The sequence below is a fragment of the Rutidosis leptorrhynchoides genome, chromosome 6 (assembly GCF_046630445.1).
Source record: "Rutidosis leptorrhynchoides isolate AG116_Rl617_1_P2 chromosome 6, CSIRO_AGI_Rlap_v1, whole genome shotgun sequence".
Classification (NCBI taxonomy): Eukaryota; Viridiplantae; Streptophyta; class Magnoliopsida; order Asterales; family Asteraceae; genus Rutidosis; species Rutidosis leptorrhynchoides.
In genome coordinates, this window is record NC_092338.1 from 394,409,796 (window position 1) to 394,430,302 (window position 20,507).

General features: G+C 36.5%; 2 protein-coding genes across 2 annotated transcripts; one reads left to right on the plus strand and one right to left on the minus strand.

Annotated features, from left to right (window-relative positions):
• Positions 1-1,399: 1,399 nt before the first annotated feature.
• Positions 1,400-14,622, plus strand: LOC139855982 (helicase and polymerase-containing protein TEBICHI). The gene is made up of 25 exons (XM_071845216.1): positions 1,400-1,529; positions 2,416-2,744; positions 3,267-4,077; positions 4,162-4,226; positions 4,551-4,656; positions 4,744-4,944; positions 5,255-5,455; positions 5,535-5,696; positions 5,818-6,057; positions 6,460-6,672; positions 6,759-7,109; positions 7,639-7,791; positions 7,880-8,077; positions 8,453-8,671; positions 8,753-8,870; positions 9,180-10,174; positions 10,527-10,724; positions 10,816-11,072; positions 11,160-11,349; positions 11,488-11,598; positions 11,991-12,343; positions 13,017-13,125; positions 13,216-13,356; positions 13,650-13,746; positions 14,237-14,622. Exons 1-25 carry the CDS (start codon positions 1,491-1,493, stop codon positions 14,305-14,307), a joined length of 5,928 nt encoding a protein of 1,975 aa, XP_071701317.1. The 5' UTR covers positions 1,400-1,490; the 3' UTR covers positions 14,308-14,622.
• A 1,509-nt stretch (positions 14,623-16,131) lies between these two features.
• LOC139852967 (BURP domain protein RD22-like) lies at positions 16,132-18,825 on the minus strand. The gene is made up of 4 exons (XM_071842315.1): positions 18,779-18,825; positions 18,610-18,676; positions 18,021-18,126; positions 16,132-17,627 (listed from the first exon to the last, which is right to left on the minus strand). Exons 2-4 carry the CDS (start codon positions 18,640-18,642, stop codon positions 16,321-16,323), a joined length of 1,446 nt encoding a protein of 481 aa, XP_071698416.1. The 5' UTR covers positions 18,643-18,676; positions 18,779-18,825; the 3' UTR covers positions 16,132-16,320.
• Positions 18,826-20,507: the final 1,682 nt, after the last annotated feature.

Sequence of the window (20,507 nt, forward strand, 5' to 3'; positions counted from 1 at the left end):
TAGGGTCTGGTTTTGCTAATCGTATAATGACCATATTACCCATCACATTTTCAGCACATGTCAAACTTAACGGCTTTGGACTAAAGAGCTATTAACTTCGGGACCAACCGTGTACAAAGTTAAAAACTTAGGATCAACCATGATCAATTTAAAGTTAAGGTCCCAAGTTGATTTTTGGTACAAACGTCGGGGACCAACCATGATTTTTTTCTAGATAAAAAGTGTTTTATTATATGAAACGTAATAAAATAAATATATACTTTACTAGAGGTCATAAAAAAAGTTGAAACAAATTTTATTTAATTAAAAGAAAAAAAGAACAATTTTAAGACCACATTTTCTAATATTATAAGAGCGATTTCTTAAATTTAATTACATAAAAGGTTTCATATGTATATATGTTAGCTAAGTTAAAGAGGATAAAATATAGCATAAAAGAAACCGACATCAATGGAACGTATGAACAAGAATATCTACTTAAAATAATACATGCTCATATGTTGCAGGCAAATAGTCAATTAAAATGATCAATATAAAAAAACAAACTTGAAATGTCAATGATACAGTGAAGAGAAAATGATAGGGACAACAAAGTTAAACTAAATAGAAGCTAGAAAAATTTAATAGAAGATGACTTTATAAGGAAAGATAAAGCAATGATAGGGACAACAAAGTTAAACTAATAGAAGCTAGAAAAATTTAATAGAAGATGACTTTGTAAGGAAAGATAAAGCTACACGTGAAGAAAAAACGATAGTGAGGAAGATAAAACTAACTACAGTTGATCTAGATGACTAATGACATAACTAAATACTCCATTCGCAGGCTTTGAGTCCTAATTATATATCGAATTAAAATAAATAGAAGTGAATTTGAATAAAGTTTATTTATACTTTGTATAAATGTTGTTAGTGCATACAAATTTTGTACAATTCAAAAACCGTTAAATTTAAAATCAAACGTAACCGCTATGTATAACTTATATATTTATGCATCTTAACTACGGACTGGAGGCTATAGTTACTGAATTCCATAACGCTGCATTTTCGAGATTTTTTTTTTAATGGAAAGGAAATAAAACATATGGATTAAAAAATAATAGTGATTCTCGAATTTTTATTTTAAACAGTAATGAGATGATTGTAGATAATTAGGAAGAATAGTACATTTTGTTTTTGTTAAAAACACTATCCGCCTATATTTGAACGGTTTAAAAAGAATAGTAAAACAGTTTTATTTTCCATTATTTTCGGCTGAAAATAAATAAATAATAAAAATAAAAACTCTATAATACAGCGCAAAAGAAAAGGTACTGTGCCCCCGCCCCCCCCCCCCCCCCCCCCCCCCCCCCTAAAACAGCACTGCAATTTTCGGAGTACAAAATATTAGTCTTGGCGGTCTTCAATCAAGTTCAAATCCTTTGAACACTCAGACGAGGGCTTAAATGAACTAACTAGGGCTCCAATCGACTGAAATCATATCTTCACAGAATGTCGTCAGATGCTCCATCACGCTCTCGCGTTGATCAGGTCCGTCTTCATTTATTTTCCCTAATTTTGTATATCAACTACGAATCTATATCTATATATGTATATATAGGGGTTATATATACGCGAATTAGGGTTCCTGTGAGGATGAATATTTAGGGTTTTTCCAAACTATAAAACCGAAAGTTTTCACGACTATGTGTTCTTCTGAGTGGGAATCGATTCAATTGAAATTCAGCATCTTTTTATATGAATATCAAAATATGTTTATTACGGAGTATAAAACTGTTAAAGATAGTAGCTTGCGGTGGTTTGGTAACTAAATTAAATGATACAAAAGTCTGTTTTCTAGACAAGTCGTTGTTTCCAATTCCCAAACCCTAATAATTTCGTACTCCATATGATTTACCATTTAATTCAAATATGGCTGAAGTCATAGATACAACAATGGGTGGGTCATTTGGTTGTGAAGTGTTACTTGCTTGGGCAGTTGGGTGTCATTGGCAGTTATTTCTAGTTACATTTGGATGACAATGCTACGTTGAAACTGTAGTTTTTACCGATTTGACTTGGTCCCGAGTATGTTTTAGCAATTATGGTTTGACACTTTGACTTATATGTCCTATTAACGATGGTTTTACTTTAAGCTTTTTGTCTGAAGCATTTTTCGGGTTTCGATATTTGTTGGGTCAAAATGAATCCTCACATCAATAGAACAGAAGAAACATAACAATCTTACCAATCTGCATATGCAACATCTATTTATTTATTTACTGGTTTTATATAGTTTTATATTAGTATGATCAGAAACCACGCTAGTTAACATTTTTGTCTTTTGATTTCATTTTACACGGCTATATTGGTATATTAGAACTAGAAAATGGAAGAACAAACCTATCTGACTTTGTTACATTATTGCCTTGTGCAGTTTTTCTCTTCGAAGAAAAAAAATAAGTTTGTATCACCTCTTACAAAATCAGGGAAAGTTGTACCAGATGCAAAACGTTCAGTTGAAGTGTCTCCTAGTGCTAAGGGTTCTTTGTCAAGCTTTTTAGTTCCTTCACCAAATGAAAAATGTCATACAGTTTCTGGGCCATATGATAGACAAGATCAAGTAAGAAGAAATCTGACATCAGAGATTGAATCGTCTGTAAGAAATGAAGACAATCTTCACTGTATCCCTTCTAATTCGGTGCATGGTGTCGAGAATTCGGAACTGCAACAGTTTGCAAATAATTTTTTGTCATTTTATTGTAGGTAAGTAACTTATTTATGGGGCATTCATACTCTTTATTTTTCATTAATGACTTAAAAATGACTGCTGCAAGTAGTTTTGAAAGTAATATACATATGTAAGGGGTTTAAATGAGGTGGTTAAATAACTGGCTCAGGACTTTAAGTCAAAATGGTGGCGTCACGTCGGTTATGTTTGGGTTGACCCAAAACACTAATGCTTCTAGAATTATAGGTCAGCAGTGTGTAAAGTATGATTACTGTTACTATATTCTTTTTTGGCAAAAATGATTTGAGAGGGTTTATGCAATAATATACACTTTGGGTGCCATTTGACCCATTTCACCTATTTCCTTACCAGCTATGTTGTTGACTTTGGTATTTGTACCCATTTGACCCTTTTTAGAGATAAGTCATAACCTGAATTGACTCATTACTAGGTCAAAAAAGCCTGCCACATGCTTTCACATGTTGCTTTTCGTTGAGTTGATCTGTTTTGTTGGTTAGCTTTAACAGTTTAACCTTAAATTTCTTTTACCGATACAGTGAACTTCCAACTACAAACGTTAACACAAATAAAAGACCGGGTACTCCATCAGTGATAGATATAGAAGATGAATCGGTTAAGAAGAGACGATTAAATAGTTCTGGAAACCAGCCCCATGCGGAGGAGCATCAATTGGGCTTAAGGAAATGCAATAGAACTTTCACCGAAGATGCTGACATGGCATTATGCGATACACGGGGCCCACAGGCAGTCAAAGTTGGAGCTGAAGAAACTCCTCAGTCAATGCGTGGAAGTTCCATATTTTCACCAGGAGACACGTTCTGGAAAGAGGCAATCGAGGTGGCTGATGGTATGTCCAAAGGAAATAATCTGTTTCTAGCTGGTGGCAAAAACAACTTGAACGGTAATATGGATGCTGACGTGGCATCTTCAGGGTTAAACAGTGATTCCGAACACAAAGAAGTATCACCATTACCCGTGAAGCATTTTGATTTTTCTTGTGAAGGAAAAAATATGGTTGTGGATGCGCCAACTCATTGCATTGTAAATAATTTGAGCACTCCTTGTAACCAAGTTCAACCTTTGTCTAAATTGCAAGATACAACTTCGAGTTGTGTAATTGCTAAAAGGAGAACAGATGTATCAAATCAAATTCACGAGACTAGGACATCTGGTAGTACACCAGGGACAGAATTTAAAAGTACTAGTTTAAATGATTTTAACAGTGTAGAAAATACTCCATCAAGTTCTGTGCCTTTCAATGATCGTTTAGATATTAGCACTTGGCTCCCTTCTGAATTATGCAATGTGTATAAGAGACGGGGGATATCAAAGCTTTATCCTTGGCAGGTACTTTTTTAGGCCACAGTTAATATTCAGACTATATAATTTGTTGTTTTTGATTTTAATTCAAATCTAATTGTCATTGTCCAGGTGGACTGCCTTCAGGTGGAGGGGGTGTTACAAAAAAGGAACCTCGTGTACTGTGCATCAACAAGGTACTTTCGTTGACCAGAGAGTCACAAGTAAATGATTGGGTAATTAGTTTAAATGGTTAAATCTAATATTGTTGATCCACTTATGTAACTTGCTTTATTTAATTAGCACACTAAATAGGATTACAGAACTTCAATATTTATCTAGTTATCTTAGGAAATGATGTCGGAGGTCTAGGCATCAAAAACTCATTGGATGACATCTAACCCGCTTGACACATCCTATTTGACCCACTTCATGTTAATCTGTAATCATAATTAAAATGGGTCAAAATCGATATCTTCTATTTAACAAAGATGATGATTGGTTACTTTTTTCTGCCATAGTGCTGGGAAAAGTTTTGTTGCAGAAATCTTGATGTTACGCCGAGTTTTATCGACACGAAAAGTGGCACTTCTTGTTCTTCCCTACGTATCAATCTGTGTAGAGAAGGTGCAACTATTGCTTTACTTCTGCTTTTATTTATTGTGAGTATTTACTTATTTTAATGCTTCATTATCTGTCTCTTAAGTGTTGCAGGCAGAACATCTTGAAGCCCTATTGGAACCAATTGACAAGCATGTTCGTAGTTATTATGGTAGCCAAGGTGGCGGAACACTTCCTAAAGATACTTCTGTAGCTGTTTGCACAATCGAGAAGGCAAACTCTCTACTCAATAGATTGCTAGAAGAGGGACGCTTGTCAGAAGTTGGGATCATCGTAATTGACGAACTTCACATGGTAATCTAACTTTCGTATATCTTTGAACCATGCAGTACATTGTTTTTGCTGAGGTGGCAGTTGTGAACCATTTACCTATAAATGGGGCTCTTCTGGTTGGATTTTTTATACACAACAAGAGAAACAGATAATAAGAAACACGGCTAAAAATGGAAAGTGTCAATTTATAGTCATAAATGACACTTACTTCAATGATATATACACCACCCAACTCGACTATCCGATTTTGAGCTGTTAGTTAATTCAGACGACCTACCCATTTTGCCACATCCACCTTTTACCATGATCCGGATTATTTTTTTGTGGCCAGGTTGGAGATCAGCACAGGGGATATCTATTGGAACTTATGTTGACAAAGCTTCGATACGGAGCCGGTGAAGGCAGGGTGGAATTTTCTAGTGGAGAAAGTTCCGGAACAAGCAGCGGGAAAACGGACCCCACTCAAGGTCTCCAAATTGTTGGAATGAGTGCGACTTTACCTAATGTTGGTGCAGTTGCTGACTGGCTTCAAGTAAGCTGTGATACAACAGTTCGTGTATGCATTTTGTTAACTCCTACGTTGTTACTAATTTAAATTTAATATTTTTCAGGCAGCATTATACCAGACAGATTTTCGTCCTGTCCCACTTGAGGAATACATTAAAGTTGGTAACACAATATATAACAAAAAGATGGAACTTATAAGGACTATACCAAAAAGAGCTGATCTTGGCGGTAAAGATCCTGATCATATCATAGAGTTATGCAATGAGGTGCAATATTTGACGTCTATATCTATATTATTATTATTATTATTATTATAATTATTATTATTTTTTAAAGCTGAATGTTTATCTTTGAATATACTGAAAGAACATTTTTATGTTGTATTAGGTTGTGCAAGAGGGCCATTCAGTGTTAATATTTTGCTCTAGTCGTAAAGGATGTGAATCAACTGCGAAGCATGTTGCAAAATACTTGAAGAAGTTTTCTGCCAAAACTGATAATGGTGAAAACGATTATCCCGATATTACTTCCGCCATTGATGCATTGCAGAAGTCTCCTGCGGGATTAGATCCCGTACTAGCCGAAGCTCTTCCCTCAGGTGTTGCCTATCACCATGCTGGTCTAACGGTATGTATTCTATCACCTTCAATATTCACATACCCATAAAGTCTTGGTCAAACTCAGTCAAACTCGGGATCACTCTGAAAATCGGTCAAAACTCGGAATTACTTGGAAAACCGATCAAAACTCGGTCAAATTCTGTCAAAGTCAAACCTGGTCAACATCCGACTACTCCTCGAGTTTCCGAGTACTTCCCGGGTAGCGATTTTTTCAACCTTGATAATATCCCCTGACGACGAAACCTAATGCTTGACAAAGTGTAATTTCTTTGACAGATTTTATTTCTTATAAAACATTATGCGAATAATCAACCAAAAGATCCCTTATCTTTTCATTCAGTTATTGTCAATTTCATGTTTTGTCAGTTGATATATTTAAGTTTTTGAGATCTTCCCTTTTGTTACTTAGGTTGAAGAAAGAGAAATTGTTGAAAACTGCTATCGTAAAGGTCTAGTACGTGTCTTAACTGCTACATCCACTTTAGCGGCTGGAGTGAATCTACCTGCAAGGAGAGTTATCTTCCGCCAACCTCGAATTGGTCGGGATTTTTTGGACGGGACAAGATACCGACAGATGTCTGGGCGTGCTGGTCGAACTGGAATTGATACAAAGGGAGAGAGTGTACGTATATCTTCGCTGGGGCTTTTAAATCATGTTTTTATCTAGACTAAATATATCATAAAACTTATGCGTCTTTGTGAACTCAGGTGTTAATATGTAAGCCCGAAGAAGTGAAAAGAATAATGGCACTCATTGGTGACAGCTGTCCACCGTTGTATTCTTGTTTGTCAGACGATAAGAACGGGATGACCCATGCTATCTTAGAAGTCATTGCCGGTGGTATTGTTCAAACTGCTAACGATATTCATCGATACGTTCGATGCACTCTTCTCAATTCAACACAACCTTTTGAAGACGTAGTAAAATCAGCAAAAGAGTCTTTGATGTGGTTGTGCCATAGGAAGTTTCTTGAATGGAGTGAAGATACCAAGTTATATAGTACTACGCCTTTAGGCCGTGCTTGTTTCGGAAGCTCTCTTTGCCCTGAGGAGTCTCTTGTAAGTATCTTGACCTTTTCTTATTAATTGGGTGTGGTTTTTGGGCCGATTTATTTGATTATTATCTTTTTGAATAAGCAGAAATAGTTAAAATTGTTATCGTTCTGATGTTCACGTCTAGTAATCAGTTTTGTCTTGAGTTGCTATAAACTGATGGTTATAAGAAAATAAAATAAAATTATCCAATTAGCTTGTTGGCTTGTTAGTTGTTTCACAGGGACTTACCTTTTTAGTCAAGTTGTCTATTAGATCTTAAATAATACGGAGTAAGAGTTTTACATACAAACAACTCTTTAAATCGTTATTTCTACATTAAACAGAGAAAGCACATTCGAACTACAGCCTGTTAATGTGTTTCATTTTGATCTTGACCATCCAATATCACATAATCATTGTGTAAGTGTAAATCTAACCACTCCTGCTGTTCTTTACCCAATCTATTTTTAGTTGTAGCTATAAATGACTGAATTTACTCATTCATACATAAAAAGAGGTCATTGAGCAGCATTTTATTTTTATTTGATTCTAGATTGTACTAGATGATCTTTCAAGGGCAAGAGAAGGATTTGTGCTTGCGTCAGACTTGCACTTAGTGTACTTAGTAACACCAACTAATGTTGACGTTGAGCCAGATTGGGAACTATATTATGAAAGGTTCATGCAATTGCCTGCTCTTGATCAGGTAATTTATCAACTCATTGATTTTAGTTTCTAATTTTTATGTTTTTGATGGTTCCATATTATGAGATCTATATATATGTGCATTATAGTCAGTTGGGAATCGTGTTGGTGTGCGAGAGCCTTTTTTAATGCGTATGGCTCATGGAGCTCCAATTCGCACTTCAGAAAGATCTAGACACGAGTTAAAAGGGCTTGGTGTGTCAACCAATGGCACGCTGACAGATGAGCAAATGCTTCGGGTGTGTAAAAGATTCTATGTTGCACTCATCTTGTCCAGACTTGTGCAGGTTGGTAATTTTGTACTCAATATCTGAATGGACCATTTAATTTTCTCTTTTCGCACTCTCTAGTTCTGTAATCATCCACAAAGGGTTGGGTCATAAAGGGAGACTCTGGTCAAATGAGGTTGAGTTGGGTCCTACCCAGAACAGAAAAATGGGTTTGGGTCATAAAGGGAAACTCTGGTATTTTTTGTCGTAAATAACTCCTGTAAGATACGATTATAGATGGAGATTATCTCAATATTAATTTACTTTCGAATAAATTTATTTAGCAAGATGTATATTGTTTTGTATATTTTACTTGTTTGACCCATTAATAATGAAACATAACCCAAATCAGCCATTCACTTTTGCTTGACTTGATGCTATATTTGAATGAAGGAAGTACCAGTGGCAGAGGTTTGTGAAGCTTTCAAGGTGGCTCGTGGAATGGTTCAATCCTTGCAAGAAAATGCTGGACGGTTTGCATCGATGGTGTCGGTGTTTTGTGAAAGGCTCGGCTGGCATGATCTCGAGAGCTTGGTTGCCAAGTTTCAAAACCGTGTCTCGTTTGGTGTAAGAGCAGAGATTGCTGAGCTTACCACCATTCCATATATCAAGGTTTGTTTTTAATTTGGCCCGTGAGGTATTATTCAGATCAAGTTATGTGAATCTTATGTTGATTATGATTGCGTTTTGTAGGGTGCTCGAGCTAGGGCCCTTTATAAAGCTGGCTTGCGTACTCCCCAAGCAATTGCTGAAGCATCCATACATGAAATTGCCAAAGCAATATTTGAATCATCATCATGGGATGCACAAGGTAATATATTTGCTATTGATGAGTTATCTATGCAAGATTGGCAGTTTTACCTGTCAATTATGAATTGGACGATTTCTATGATTCTTTATGTCAAGTGGTTCATATCATAAATTTGAACTGAAGGGTAATGGTCAAATGGATTTAGTTAGTTAAAGAGTCAAAACTCACTAGTCACACGAAATGTATTTTGCATATTGCTATAGTTAGCGTCCCACTACCTGGATTAAACTACCGTTTTAATAAGTTCATGAGGGATACTTTGATATACTTCTGCCATTAAGTTATGTAATATATGTTTCTGTGAATCAGAAAACACGGCACAAAAACGTATTCAGTTGGGAGTGGCCAAAAAGATTATGAACGGGGCCCGCAAAATTGTTCTTGAGAAAGCTGAAGAAGCACGAGCTGCTGCTTTTTCGGCTTTTAAAGCTCTTGGAGTTGAAGTTCCTCAGTTTTCTCTTCCCAAATTACCAACAACTTCTGCGAATGTCACTAAGAAAGAAGTAGTTACATCATCACGTGAAGATACCACCAGTAGCTTTGTTTATATGGACCAAAAAGATAAAAAATCAGAAACTGAGGGACTGAAAGATGAAAAATCAGCTGAAGAAAACTCAGATGATACCAGATTAAGTAACTCAAATGCCAACAACTCGGTGGCAACAGTTGACGGTTCGAAAGGAAAGAACGTTAGTGTAAATTCACCACAAAAAGTGCATGCAAATGATAATATATGTGTCGGTAATAAGGAAAGGAACTCTGATAAGGGTCCCATGAATGCAGTCAACACTCCTGGTGGATTCGATTCGTTCTTGGATATGTGGGACCGCACGCACGAGTTCTTTTTCGATATTCATTTCAATAAACGGTCTGAATTTAACACAACTGCCCCTTTCGAATTACATGGCATTGCAGTGTGTTGGGAAGACTCTCCTGTTTACTATATCAGTATCCCCAAGGATTTATATAGTTCCGACAGTAAAAGAATCAAAAGCCCGATTGGTAATAATTTTAAGATGGCAAAACAGAGGTGGCTTCGAGTTAGTTCAATAATGGGAAAAAGTCAAGTCAGAAAATTTGGGTGGAATTTGAAGATTCAGAATCAGGTGTTAAAATATCCCGCTGTTTCTGTTCAGAGATTTGGTGGCACGATTTCTCCCGTAAAAACTATCTGTGTGGAGCTCATTGAAAATAGTTTCTATATGTTCTCTCCTATTCATCTTCAAGATGTCGTTGACTTGTGTGTCGTAACTTGGATTCTTTGGCCTGATGAAGAGAGAAGTTCGAACCCTAATTTGGAAAAGGTATTTCTATATGGTATATTGTTAGGCGGTGATCTAACAGGTTACAGTTTTTACATTTAACCCATTTACTTAGAAATGGGTTGATTTGGATTGTATTTTTATCTCAGACGAGTCAACTGAATTATTTTAGCAGAAGTCGAAGGGTCAAACAGGTTGAAAGTTGCCTAAAATCTATTTAAAGTTAATTTTGCTTATGTAAAAATAATCTAAAGAAATCTATACTTCATCTTTAAGGGTCAAACGGGTCAATTGTTTCTGTTCAGGTCAAATGTCATAACTCTATACTTCGTCTTTAAGGATCTTTGATGATTTTTTTATTATGCAATTCTAAACGTTGTATTTAACTATACAGGAAGTCAAGAAAAGATTATCTAGTGAGGTGGCAGCAGCTGCAAACCAGAAAGGTCGGTGGAAAAATCAGATGCGAAGAGCTGCACATAACGGTTGCTGTAGACGTGTCGCTCAGTTACGAGCTTTATCATCTGTTCTCTGGAAGTTGCTAACATCTGAGAACCTTCACGAACCACTAGTAACTACCGAGATGCCACTGGTAAGGATTTGACAAGTGGCAGAACATGATTGGTCTATTATAACGGAAGCGTTTTTCCCCTTTCTTATACATTGCTAATCTGTTATTACAGGTAAACGTTCTTGCTGACATGGAACTTACCGGAATTGGTGTTGACATGGATGGTTGCATTCAATCACGTTACGCTTTGGGTAAAAAACTAAGATATCTTGAAAAGGAAGCTTACAGACTAGCAGGCACTCGATTTTCTTTATATACAGCAGCCGATATAGCAGATGTACTTTATACACGGTTAAAACTGCCAATTCCCGAAGGTTATAAAGGGAAAAATCACCCCAGTACTGATAAACATTGTTTAGAATTGCTAAGGTAGATTTTGTAAGAATTATACGGAGTGACATATAAATGTATGAAACTTAATTTGAAACATGATGCTGAAATGACTGCTTATTTCAGGCTTGAACATCCTATAATTTCTGTTATAAAAGAGCACCGTACATTGGCTAAGCTCTTGAACAGTACGTTGGGTTCAATATGTTCACTTTCGAAATTATCGATGAGGACTCAAAGATATACGCTTCATGGACATTGGCTCCAAACTTCAACAGCAACAGGACGGTTATCCATGGAGGACCCTAATCTTCAGGTATGTCTTCATGTTTCTGCCCATTAATATAGATATAGGCCCATTCACGTATAAGTAATTGGGTAAAGTTTGTCACCCATATAATATTGTTTCATATTGGTTATTCATCAGCCAAAATTTTGTTGTCTGCTATCTCAGTGTGTCGAGCATATGGTCGAGTTCACAATAAATCGTGATGAAAAAGAGGATGCTGATTCAGGCACAGACCATTACAAAGTAAATCCTCGTGATTTCTTCATTGCTACTCAGGTCAGGGTTTATTCCTTAATTTCATATGGTGTTTCCACATATTTGGTTGTCACCTAAAATTAGAAACGGCCAAACGGGTGGGTAGGGCAGGGTGGTGGGTCTTGTTAATTAACCAGATGAAAACTTGTGTCCTTTTCTGCGCGTCTACTTATTGTGTCAGATATTATATACGAATATACTTGGCTAACTTCTTAAATGAAGTCAGTTAATTTTTATGCATCAAAGATGATTCTATTCTCAGCTATCTTTATTTTATTTTAACTGTTTGATCATTCGTGATATCACAAAAACCAAACAGCTTGTTCATCAGCAAATGGCCATTTCTACTCAAAAGTAACATCTAAATGATACCAGTTGTTTCGTCTCTGTTGTAATATATAATATTGGTGCAGGAAAACTGGTTACTGGTGACTGCAGATTATTCGCAGATAGAATTGAGACTAATGGCTCATTTCTCTAAAGACCCGTCTCTAATTGAGCTCCTAACAAAGCCTCTCGGTGATGTGTTCAACATGATTACTGCAAAATGGACCAACAAAGCAGAGTCTTTAGTGGACCCTAAAGAACGAGAGCAAACCAAAAGACTGGTTTATGGCATTTTATATGGTATGGGACCAAATTCCCTAGCAGACCAACTGGAATGCAGTCCAGATGAAGCTAATGATAAAATTCAGAGCTTTAAAAGGTCGTTTCCTGGCGTTTCTTCCTGGCTTAAAGAAGCTGTGGCAGTATGCCGTCAGAAAGGGTGAGATAATTTACTGTCTGAGTTGTGCATAGAATATAAGAAAAGCAAGTACATCGTCATGATTAGTGGTAGGGTTGCTGAACTCGGAATTACTCGGCGAGTACTCAGTAAAACTTGGGATTATTCGAAAAGTTGGTCAAAACTAGGCCAGAACTCTCGATTGATGGGACAATCGGTCAAAACCCGGTCATGATTTCTCAAAGTCAAACTTGGTCAACATTTGAGTACTCCTCGAGTTGCTGATTACTCTCGGCCAAGTACTCCCCGAGTAGCGATTTTTGAAACCTTAATTAGTGGTGGAAACATGTGGTTAGATCGTGTTTTCTAGTGGCCAAATCGGGCCACAGACCGAACCAGAATACCTGATGTCCATTCTTAATGACTGTATTTTATTGAATAAAATGATTTCGGGGGTTTTATTTCTAATCAATACACCTCTACCGACTTACCCATTTGACTCAGTTGACCCCTGGTTTAGAAAACATAACCCAGTTCGTTGCTCACCAGTCACAAGTAAATGGATCAAATTTGCCACCTCTGCGAAAATGATAATCTTACACACTTCTAGCCATTGTGTATATGATAACTGAATAGTGCTAGGTGTTTTTTTTTTGTTTTTAATTTTTTTTACGATTGGATTTCTATTTCAACGTATATTGGTGTTGTTGTGCAGTTATGTGGAAACCCTAATGGGAAGGAAACGATTTTTGGCGAAAATAAAATTTGGAAATACAGAAGAAAAGTCGAAAGCTCAGAGACAAGCTGTGAATTCCATTTGTCAGGTACATTATTGTAATATCTTTTGCTGTTAATTGAAATTTTAATTTCGCTATTATCGGTTGACATGGATGTTTTTTTTTTTTTTTTTGTAGGGATCTGCAGCGGATATAATCAAAGTTGCAATGATAACTATACATTCTGTAATTAGTGAAGGCGTTGAGAAGTCGGCGTCTAGTTCTCAGTTTGCAGAAAGATTCTATATGCTTAAGGGTCGTTGTAGAATCATTTTACAGGTCAGATTCTATGATTGATATTATTATTTTTTCATCTGTTCTTCATTATAATGCGACGTAACTTTTACAACAACAACAACAACAAAACCCAATAACACCTGAGTGGTGTATGGGGGAGGTGAGATGTAGACAATCCTTCCCGTACCCGAGAATAAAAAACAAGTCCTTTCTCCACCCAGAGTGATCTCAAAAGTAGAGAAAGTCATCCCTCTCTTTATTCGGCGGATAAAGAGATTGCGACGTAACTTTTAACATCAACGAATTTGCGTGATATCTGACGATATTCTTCTCAGGTGCATGATGAGTTAATACTTGAAGCTGATCCGTCAGTTGTGAATGAAGCTGGATTATTGCTTAAAATGAGTATGGAAAACGCTGCTTCCCTTCTCGGTGGGTTATTTGAATTACTGTGTTTCCTGATTTTTATTTGTTTTTTGGTGGCTAATGACAGACAATTTGACCCATTTTTTACTGAATGGGTCAATTTGGGTTTTATTTGTATTTCTAATGGGTCAAAGTCAAACACATTGATCAACACAATTTGGAAAGGGTCAAACAGGTTGAATGCCATGGAAAGTGTAGTTCTAAATCATAGAACATAAGAAATCGTTTATAGAAAAATATAGATTATTATTAGTATTTTGAAAATAAATATTGAATTATTATAGGAAGTGTTTAGGGTTTCGCCAACCCAACCTTAGCCGTAACAAAATATTAGTCATTTGACATGTTACCCAACGTGTTCAACTCAATTTCTTCAAGAATTTAACTAGGAATTATCGAGCTTCAAGAATTTAAAATGCGTTGTCCGAAACTTGTTTTGCACTTGATGAAGTACATAACTCTTTTGACTGATGTAGTTGACATTAATTTGTTTCAGTTCCATTGATTGTGAAGCTCAAGTGTGGAAGAACATGGGGATCTTTAGAACCTCTACTAGTCCCTGGTTAAATACAAAGAATCAACGCTTAAATCGCTATCAGATGGTTATTGCAACGAGCCTTGTTTGTAAGTAATATCATTCACACCACATTCATATACCCCTCCAGCCAATCAGAATCTCATGTAAAATTTTCATTTTTTTGAATATTTATATGCCATATTATTGGCGCGATTTGAGAAATTTTGTTGTATAATAGAGAGGAAAAAAATGTAAACATTGGAGGGCTTCTAGCAGTTCTGTATTTGAAACTTGATAGGAAAGCTCTGTACGAGAGACGAATTTGGACAACTGTACTCGAATTCTTCTTTTTGCTATCAAATCAGAATGTCATTGTTTCGCGTAAGCTTCTTTATTTCCTTCGTAAAACTTGTATGGTATTCAGCTACTACAGTTTCATGAATCATTATGCTAATGACATAACTTTCCATAGTCATTAATTAATAGAGTAAATTACAATTCAGTCCTCGCAGTTGTCCTTATATTACATTCTCAGTCAATCGATCATTATTGTTCGGGTATAGTCCTTCGGCCCGAGTTTTTTTCCCCCATCGCAGGTCTCTGGCTCTAATGAGAGTTAATATTGTTTAACCAGATGAAACAAAAACCGGGTCATGGGACTAATCCGCATAATAACTTTCTTGTTTCTAGTAAACTGAAAACGTAATATATCGACAACCCCATGACTCAAAATATAATTTACTCTTAATTTAATGTTTATTTTATTTTAGGAGTCTTATTTTTACTTTGGTAAAGATGTATCTTGCTGTAGTTAAATTTGTATCTGTGTACTAGACATTTTACCATCATTTTTAAACTGCGGTTAGGAGTCACTGACGGGTTGTCGAACGCGATATTGACTCGATCATTTTCTTGGTGCGAATCATGCCAATCCTACCGCCCCTCAGGAGGAAACCGTCTAACAACCAATCAGCGATATCAATCAATTCGATAAAATAAATTAGAGAGAAAATTGTGTTTTTATTTATTCTTTTTATGTTTAGTGTTTTCTTCCAGTCTCGAGCTTTCACGATTTCGCCGCTCGGACTCCGGGGGAGTGTTAGACGGTACATTATTATATGTGTAGCTCAACCCGATTGCCTAGTGGGCTCGGTCCATTAGGTTAAATTAGGTTTAGGGTTTCTATGTAATCCTATAAATAGTTGATGAATAAAGCATATTACCGACGGGGTTTCTATTATTCAACAGAGTGTGCTAAAACTCCCTCAGGTGAAGCCCGAACGGCAAGACGTTCGCAACTTTCGATGCCCATGAAATGAGCGGGTAACGACAAGAAGAGAAATTTTGCAGCGAGTGAAAGTCGAACCTATAACCTCGTCCTCCCCTATGGCCACTACGCCAACTCCACGTTGTTTACCATCAATTTTCACTAATAAAGTTAAACGCATTAACATGAATTAATACATCAATAATCTTTGCTACATTTTTAAATATAATAATCTTTTAAAATCAAGAATCAGACTTTCTTAATACTGTCCAACAGACTTATGCTGACTCACACCAATCATTTGATTCTTGTCCTTATCATTGTTGCGTTACAAGTTTTATGGGTTACACGATACAATTACATAAACCAATCAAATAATGACGTCCACCATATGCAATATGCCAATATGCATATATCTTCTACTAACTTTTAATTTCTTTCCAGATTAATACTACTGCAGCAGATAAACGTAGAATTAAGCTTTTGTGGGTGATAAACATTTAACATGTAACATCCTCATGTTACGATATAATTATGAAATATTTCTAATATTAAGGCTTTAAGTAAAAGGAGTCATAAAATCAATTGATCATACAATAAACTCTTATAAGATATAACAGACTACTATCAGCATATGTAACATATATGATCATATACAATCTCATTACAATAGTGTACAGTACATCCATGGCATCTGTAATATACATCACAACCCCTAATATAAATCACACCATTATACTCTTTTTATGATAATATTATTATATATAAATATAAAATATATATTTACTAGACATTTCTAATAGTTAGGGACCCAAACCACATGGTCTTCCGGCAAGAAATGACAAACTGGAGTAGTCCCTGGTTTGACATTTAGAACCCTAAACGCTAAATGTTTAGGGTTCCATTTTGCAGTGTCTGTATGACACACTGCAACCGCTTTAACTTTTGTCGCGTCTTCACCAACCAAAGACACTGCATAAGCTTTGGTTGTGGTGGTCTTGTGACAATAGAAAACCGCGTATGGGTACTTTTGTTTGTGGCAAACCACTACTTGATTTGAATCCAATTTCTTCGCTCCTTCGATGGTGTACTTTTGTAACGACGTACGTTTTATAGAGTTGACTTCTGTTGAGACCGCCTTAACGTTTTTACCCAACTCAAATGTACTGAAATCAACCATGGCCTCTAATGAAGTAGCACAAAACTTCTTCTCACCTTCAATGTCCTTATCTTCACATTCCTTGATTGTTTTCTTCATCGATTCGGATTCAATTGTGTCAGGTTCGATGGAGAAACGAGTATATAGTTCCGGAAGCTTCTTTGATGAAAAGGGTATCTTGTCAGCAACTTCACGAGGTAAGAACGTTGACTTTTGACTGGTGACTTTTGTAAAATGCAAGTTCATTGAGTTACCGTGACGAATCTCTTTTTCTAAGAAGAAAAGTGCAACGTTTGGATCGTCTTTGAGTTGATCATCGGTAGCAGCGTACTTGTACAAAAACGGGTCCACCTTTACGTGTACGGGCTTTTGCTTGTGATGACAACGGACAACAACGCCCTTTTTGCCAACAGTGACCTTTGTACAATCCCCTTTCGGTTTTGGTTGTGGTGCATGAACGGTCACACCAGTACCACCTTTGCCCACACCAACATTGGTGCCGGGGGCATGAACAGATACACCACCGTTGCCAACACCAACATGGGTCCCGGGGGTATGAACTGATACATCTTTGTTAACACCAACGTTGGTGGTGCCAGGGGCGTGAACAGATACACCGCCCTTTCCAACACCGACGTTTGTGCCAGGGGCATTAACCGATACACCACCTTTTCCAACAGTTACGTGGGTCCCAGGGGCATTCACGGATACATCGTTGCTAATACCAATGTTGGTGGTGATAGGGGTGTGAATAGAACCACCTTTGCCAACACCAACATTGGTGCCAGGGGCGTTAACAGATACACCGCCTTTACCAATGCCAACGTTCGTGCCAGGGGCATGGATCGATACGCCACCTTTTCCACCAATACCAACATTCGTACCAGGAGCATGAACTGATGTACCGCCTTTGCCAACACCAACATGGATATCCGTGCTCTTATCTGTTCATTCGGGAAAGATAATAATGAAAAAGAAACATAATTATCAGTAAAACTGATTTTCTGATTATATATATATATATACACACACGGACATTTGTAGCTATTCAACTGGTATGTTAATGATAATTATTATCACTGAACAGTAAGTTATATGTCCAACAAGACACACAAGCTAAATTAGATGGGTATCAATATCCGCCCTAGTTCGATTAAAAAAAAAACTTTGTACACTAAAAAAAATAACTAAAAAATAAGGTGTTTTTTAGTGTTACTCCCTTTCATTAGTTTCGTCTAGTCTCAGATCGGGTTCAAGTTCTGACATCGATTATATAAACCATTTTTTTTTTTTATTTTAATTTTGACTAAATTGAATGAATGTTTTTGGCAACTAACCATTAGGTAGAAGATCACTGACTGCTTTGGGCATGGGAGTATTCGGCAACACAGATTTCCAGTATGTTTCTGGAGACACAGCTGCATGGCTCACAACAACTGCCAACTGAAAATAACAAAAATAAACATAAACATTATGATCAATAATAAAATAATGCACATGCTTATATATTTTTTTTTGAATGAAGATTTTTTGGCATCAGTAGATTATTTATTTCAACGACCCTCATCATTTGCACGTATCACACACGTTCGGGCTGAAACTCGAACCCGATCGACGGTACCTGGAACACATCCATTCGGGCAGTGTTCCTGGGTAGAGGTCCGTGAACGAATCCGGGAAAACCTCCCTACAGAGTTAGAAACGATCACGGGTTAACTCGATTAGGCCACTTACATCTAAGTAAAACTACTCCTCCCCTGAGTAGCTAGTCTCGACAGGGTTAATCTTAGTCGTTTAACAGTTTAGCTGTTTACATGCATATATGATACATATAGTACAAGGTAGCTACTATTATTTATTGACACATTTGCATGCTTAATTGTACATATATTTACAAAGTGAATCAAATTAAGTATATATACTCACAGAAAGAAAAGTGAGGATATGTAGGCACCCCATAGATATGATTTAAAAGAACTTGGAATATTAAGACCTGCAAACAATGTGTTTTATATATGAAGGAAGAATAATGTAAACTAGGCTACATATATAGAGGAGGAGACAGTTGAACAAAAAAAAAATAATAATTAGCCACCTGTGAAACATAATTGTGCACAAGTACAAAACAACTTGAGCAAGACCATAAATAACTTTTGGTTTAATCAGACTAAAGTGACAACTAAACGTTTTACCGGCCACTTATGTAAACACAACAACAAAAATTTCTTACTCAAATTCTAGAATGATGTAGACAACTTACATAGTTAAAGTTAATAGTTAGGGATTATAGCCAAAATGCCCATTCCCAAACAAAGTCTTGCGCTGGAGCCAAAAAAAAAAAAAATTTGTCAGGTTGCCCTCGCAAGACGCAAGAAGACTTGCGTCTTGCCCTCGCAAGGCGCAAGCTTGCGTCCTTGCGCCTTGCGAGCTTGCGACCTTATCTGATCAGAAATACGATTTTGTGGATAAGATTTCGTCTGATATCCTAGATTTTTACGGATAACATTTTGTCCCTATATTTAGATTGATCATGAGACTTTGAAATCACAGTCTCATAACAATTTCAAAAGTTTTCAATGCAGAGCTTATACCCACGTTAAGGTACTATTTTAACTATTTTTTCACTATTTTTTGTCATTATGAATTGTGTTAATGATGATAAATTTGTTGTTAATATATGTTGTGGGGGTTATTTTGAGTACATTAACAACATACCCATATATATGCCACGAGATTGTTTTAGAATTCGGTTAAGACTCCCAATTGCGCCCGTAAAACCAATGAATCGGAGAATATTGTTAAAAAATGTTCTTAAAAAGATTGAATTCCCACCCAATTCAGCTGTTTCAATGAGATATGTTTTTAATAATCATGTTTTTGATATTACTGATGACGATGAAGACTTTCAAGAGTTTTTACAATATGTAATTGTAAATGCTCCTATTGATATTTATATTGTCGATAGAGTAATAATGCATCAGCCACAACGAAATCCAGAAACAAAAACTCGACAAACCAGCCACTACTACAACAAAACCAAGAAACCTCCAAAACACCAAAAAACCAAAACCACCAAAACACCAACCACAACAATTGTTACTACAACATGATACCGAAGAAAACCTCGCAAGTAACAATTTCGAAGTGGAAGAACCTGAATTGCCACTTCGAAACACATAAGAGTTTGATTTGCATAACTATGGTCTTGAAAACGTATGTAAAATTAAAGAATTAAACCACCCGTTTGAGGTACCTCTGGTCGAAGATAGTGATTCAGATGGAGGAAAAGACGGAGACGCAGAATTCCAATATGAAGAAGAAAAGCAAGATCCGTTCTGGAATATGCCAACTCTTTTGAGTCAGCATGAGGAAGAGCGCGAACATACGACTGAAATACCAACCACGTATAGGGTGTCAGATTTAATAAAAGTTCGTCAAACTTTCCTAAACAAAGAAGAGTTTATAAACACCCTTTTTACAAAATGTCTTGAAGAAAACTTCCAAATAAAGCCTGTAAAGTCAGAAAAATCTCGGTACATCGCTAAATGTGTGTTGCCAAACTGTGAGTGGAAATGTAGTGCTTACAGAATACGATTCACTGAAAACTTTATGGTAAAGAAACCGCATGACGTACACACATGCTCACGCACACTAATTATGGGAAACAATAAACATGCAACCAAAAAGGTGTTGGGTAGTATGCTTGTGGATTCATTCAAATCTGCAAACCGGGAATATAAAGCAAACGATATACGTGCAGATATAGGCAACCGATTCGGTGTCAGTATATCTTGCAATCAAGCATTGAGGGCCAAATGTCATAC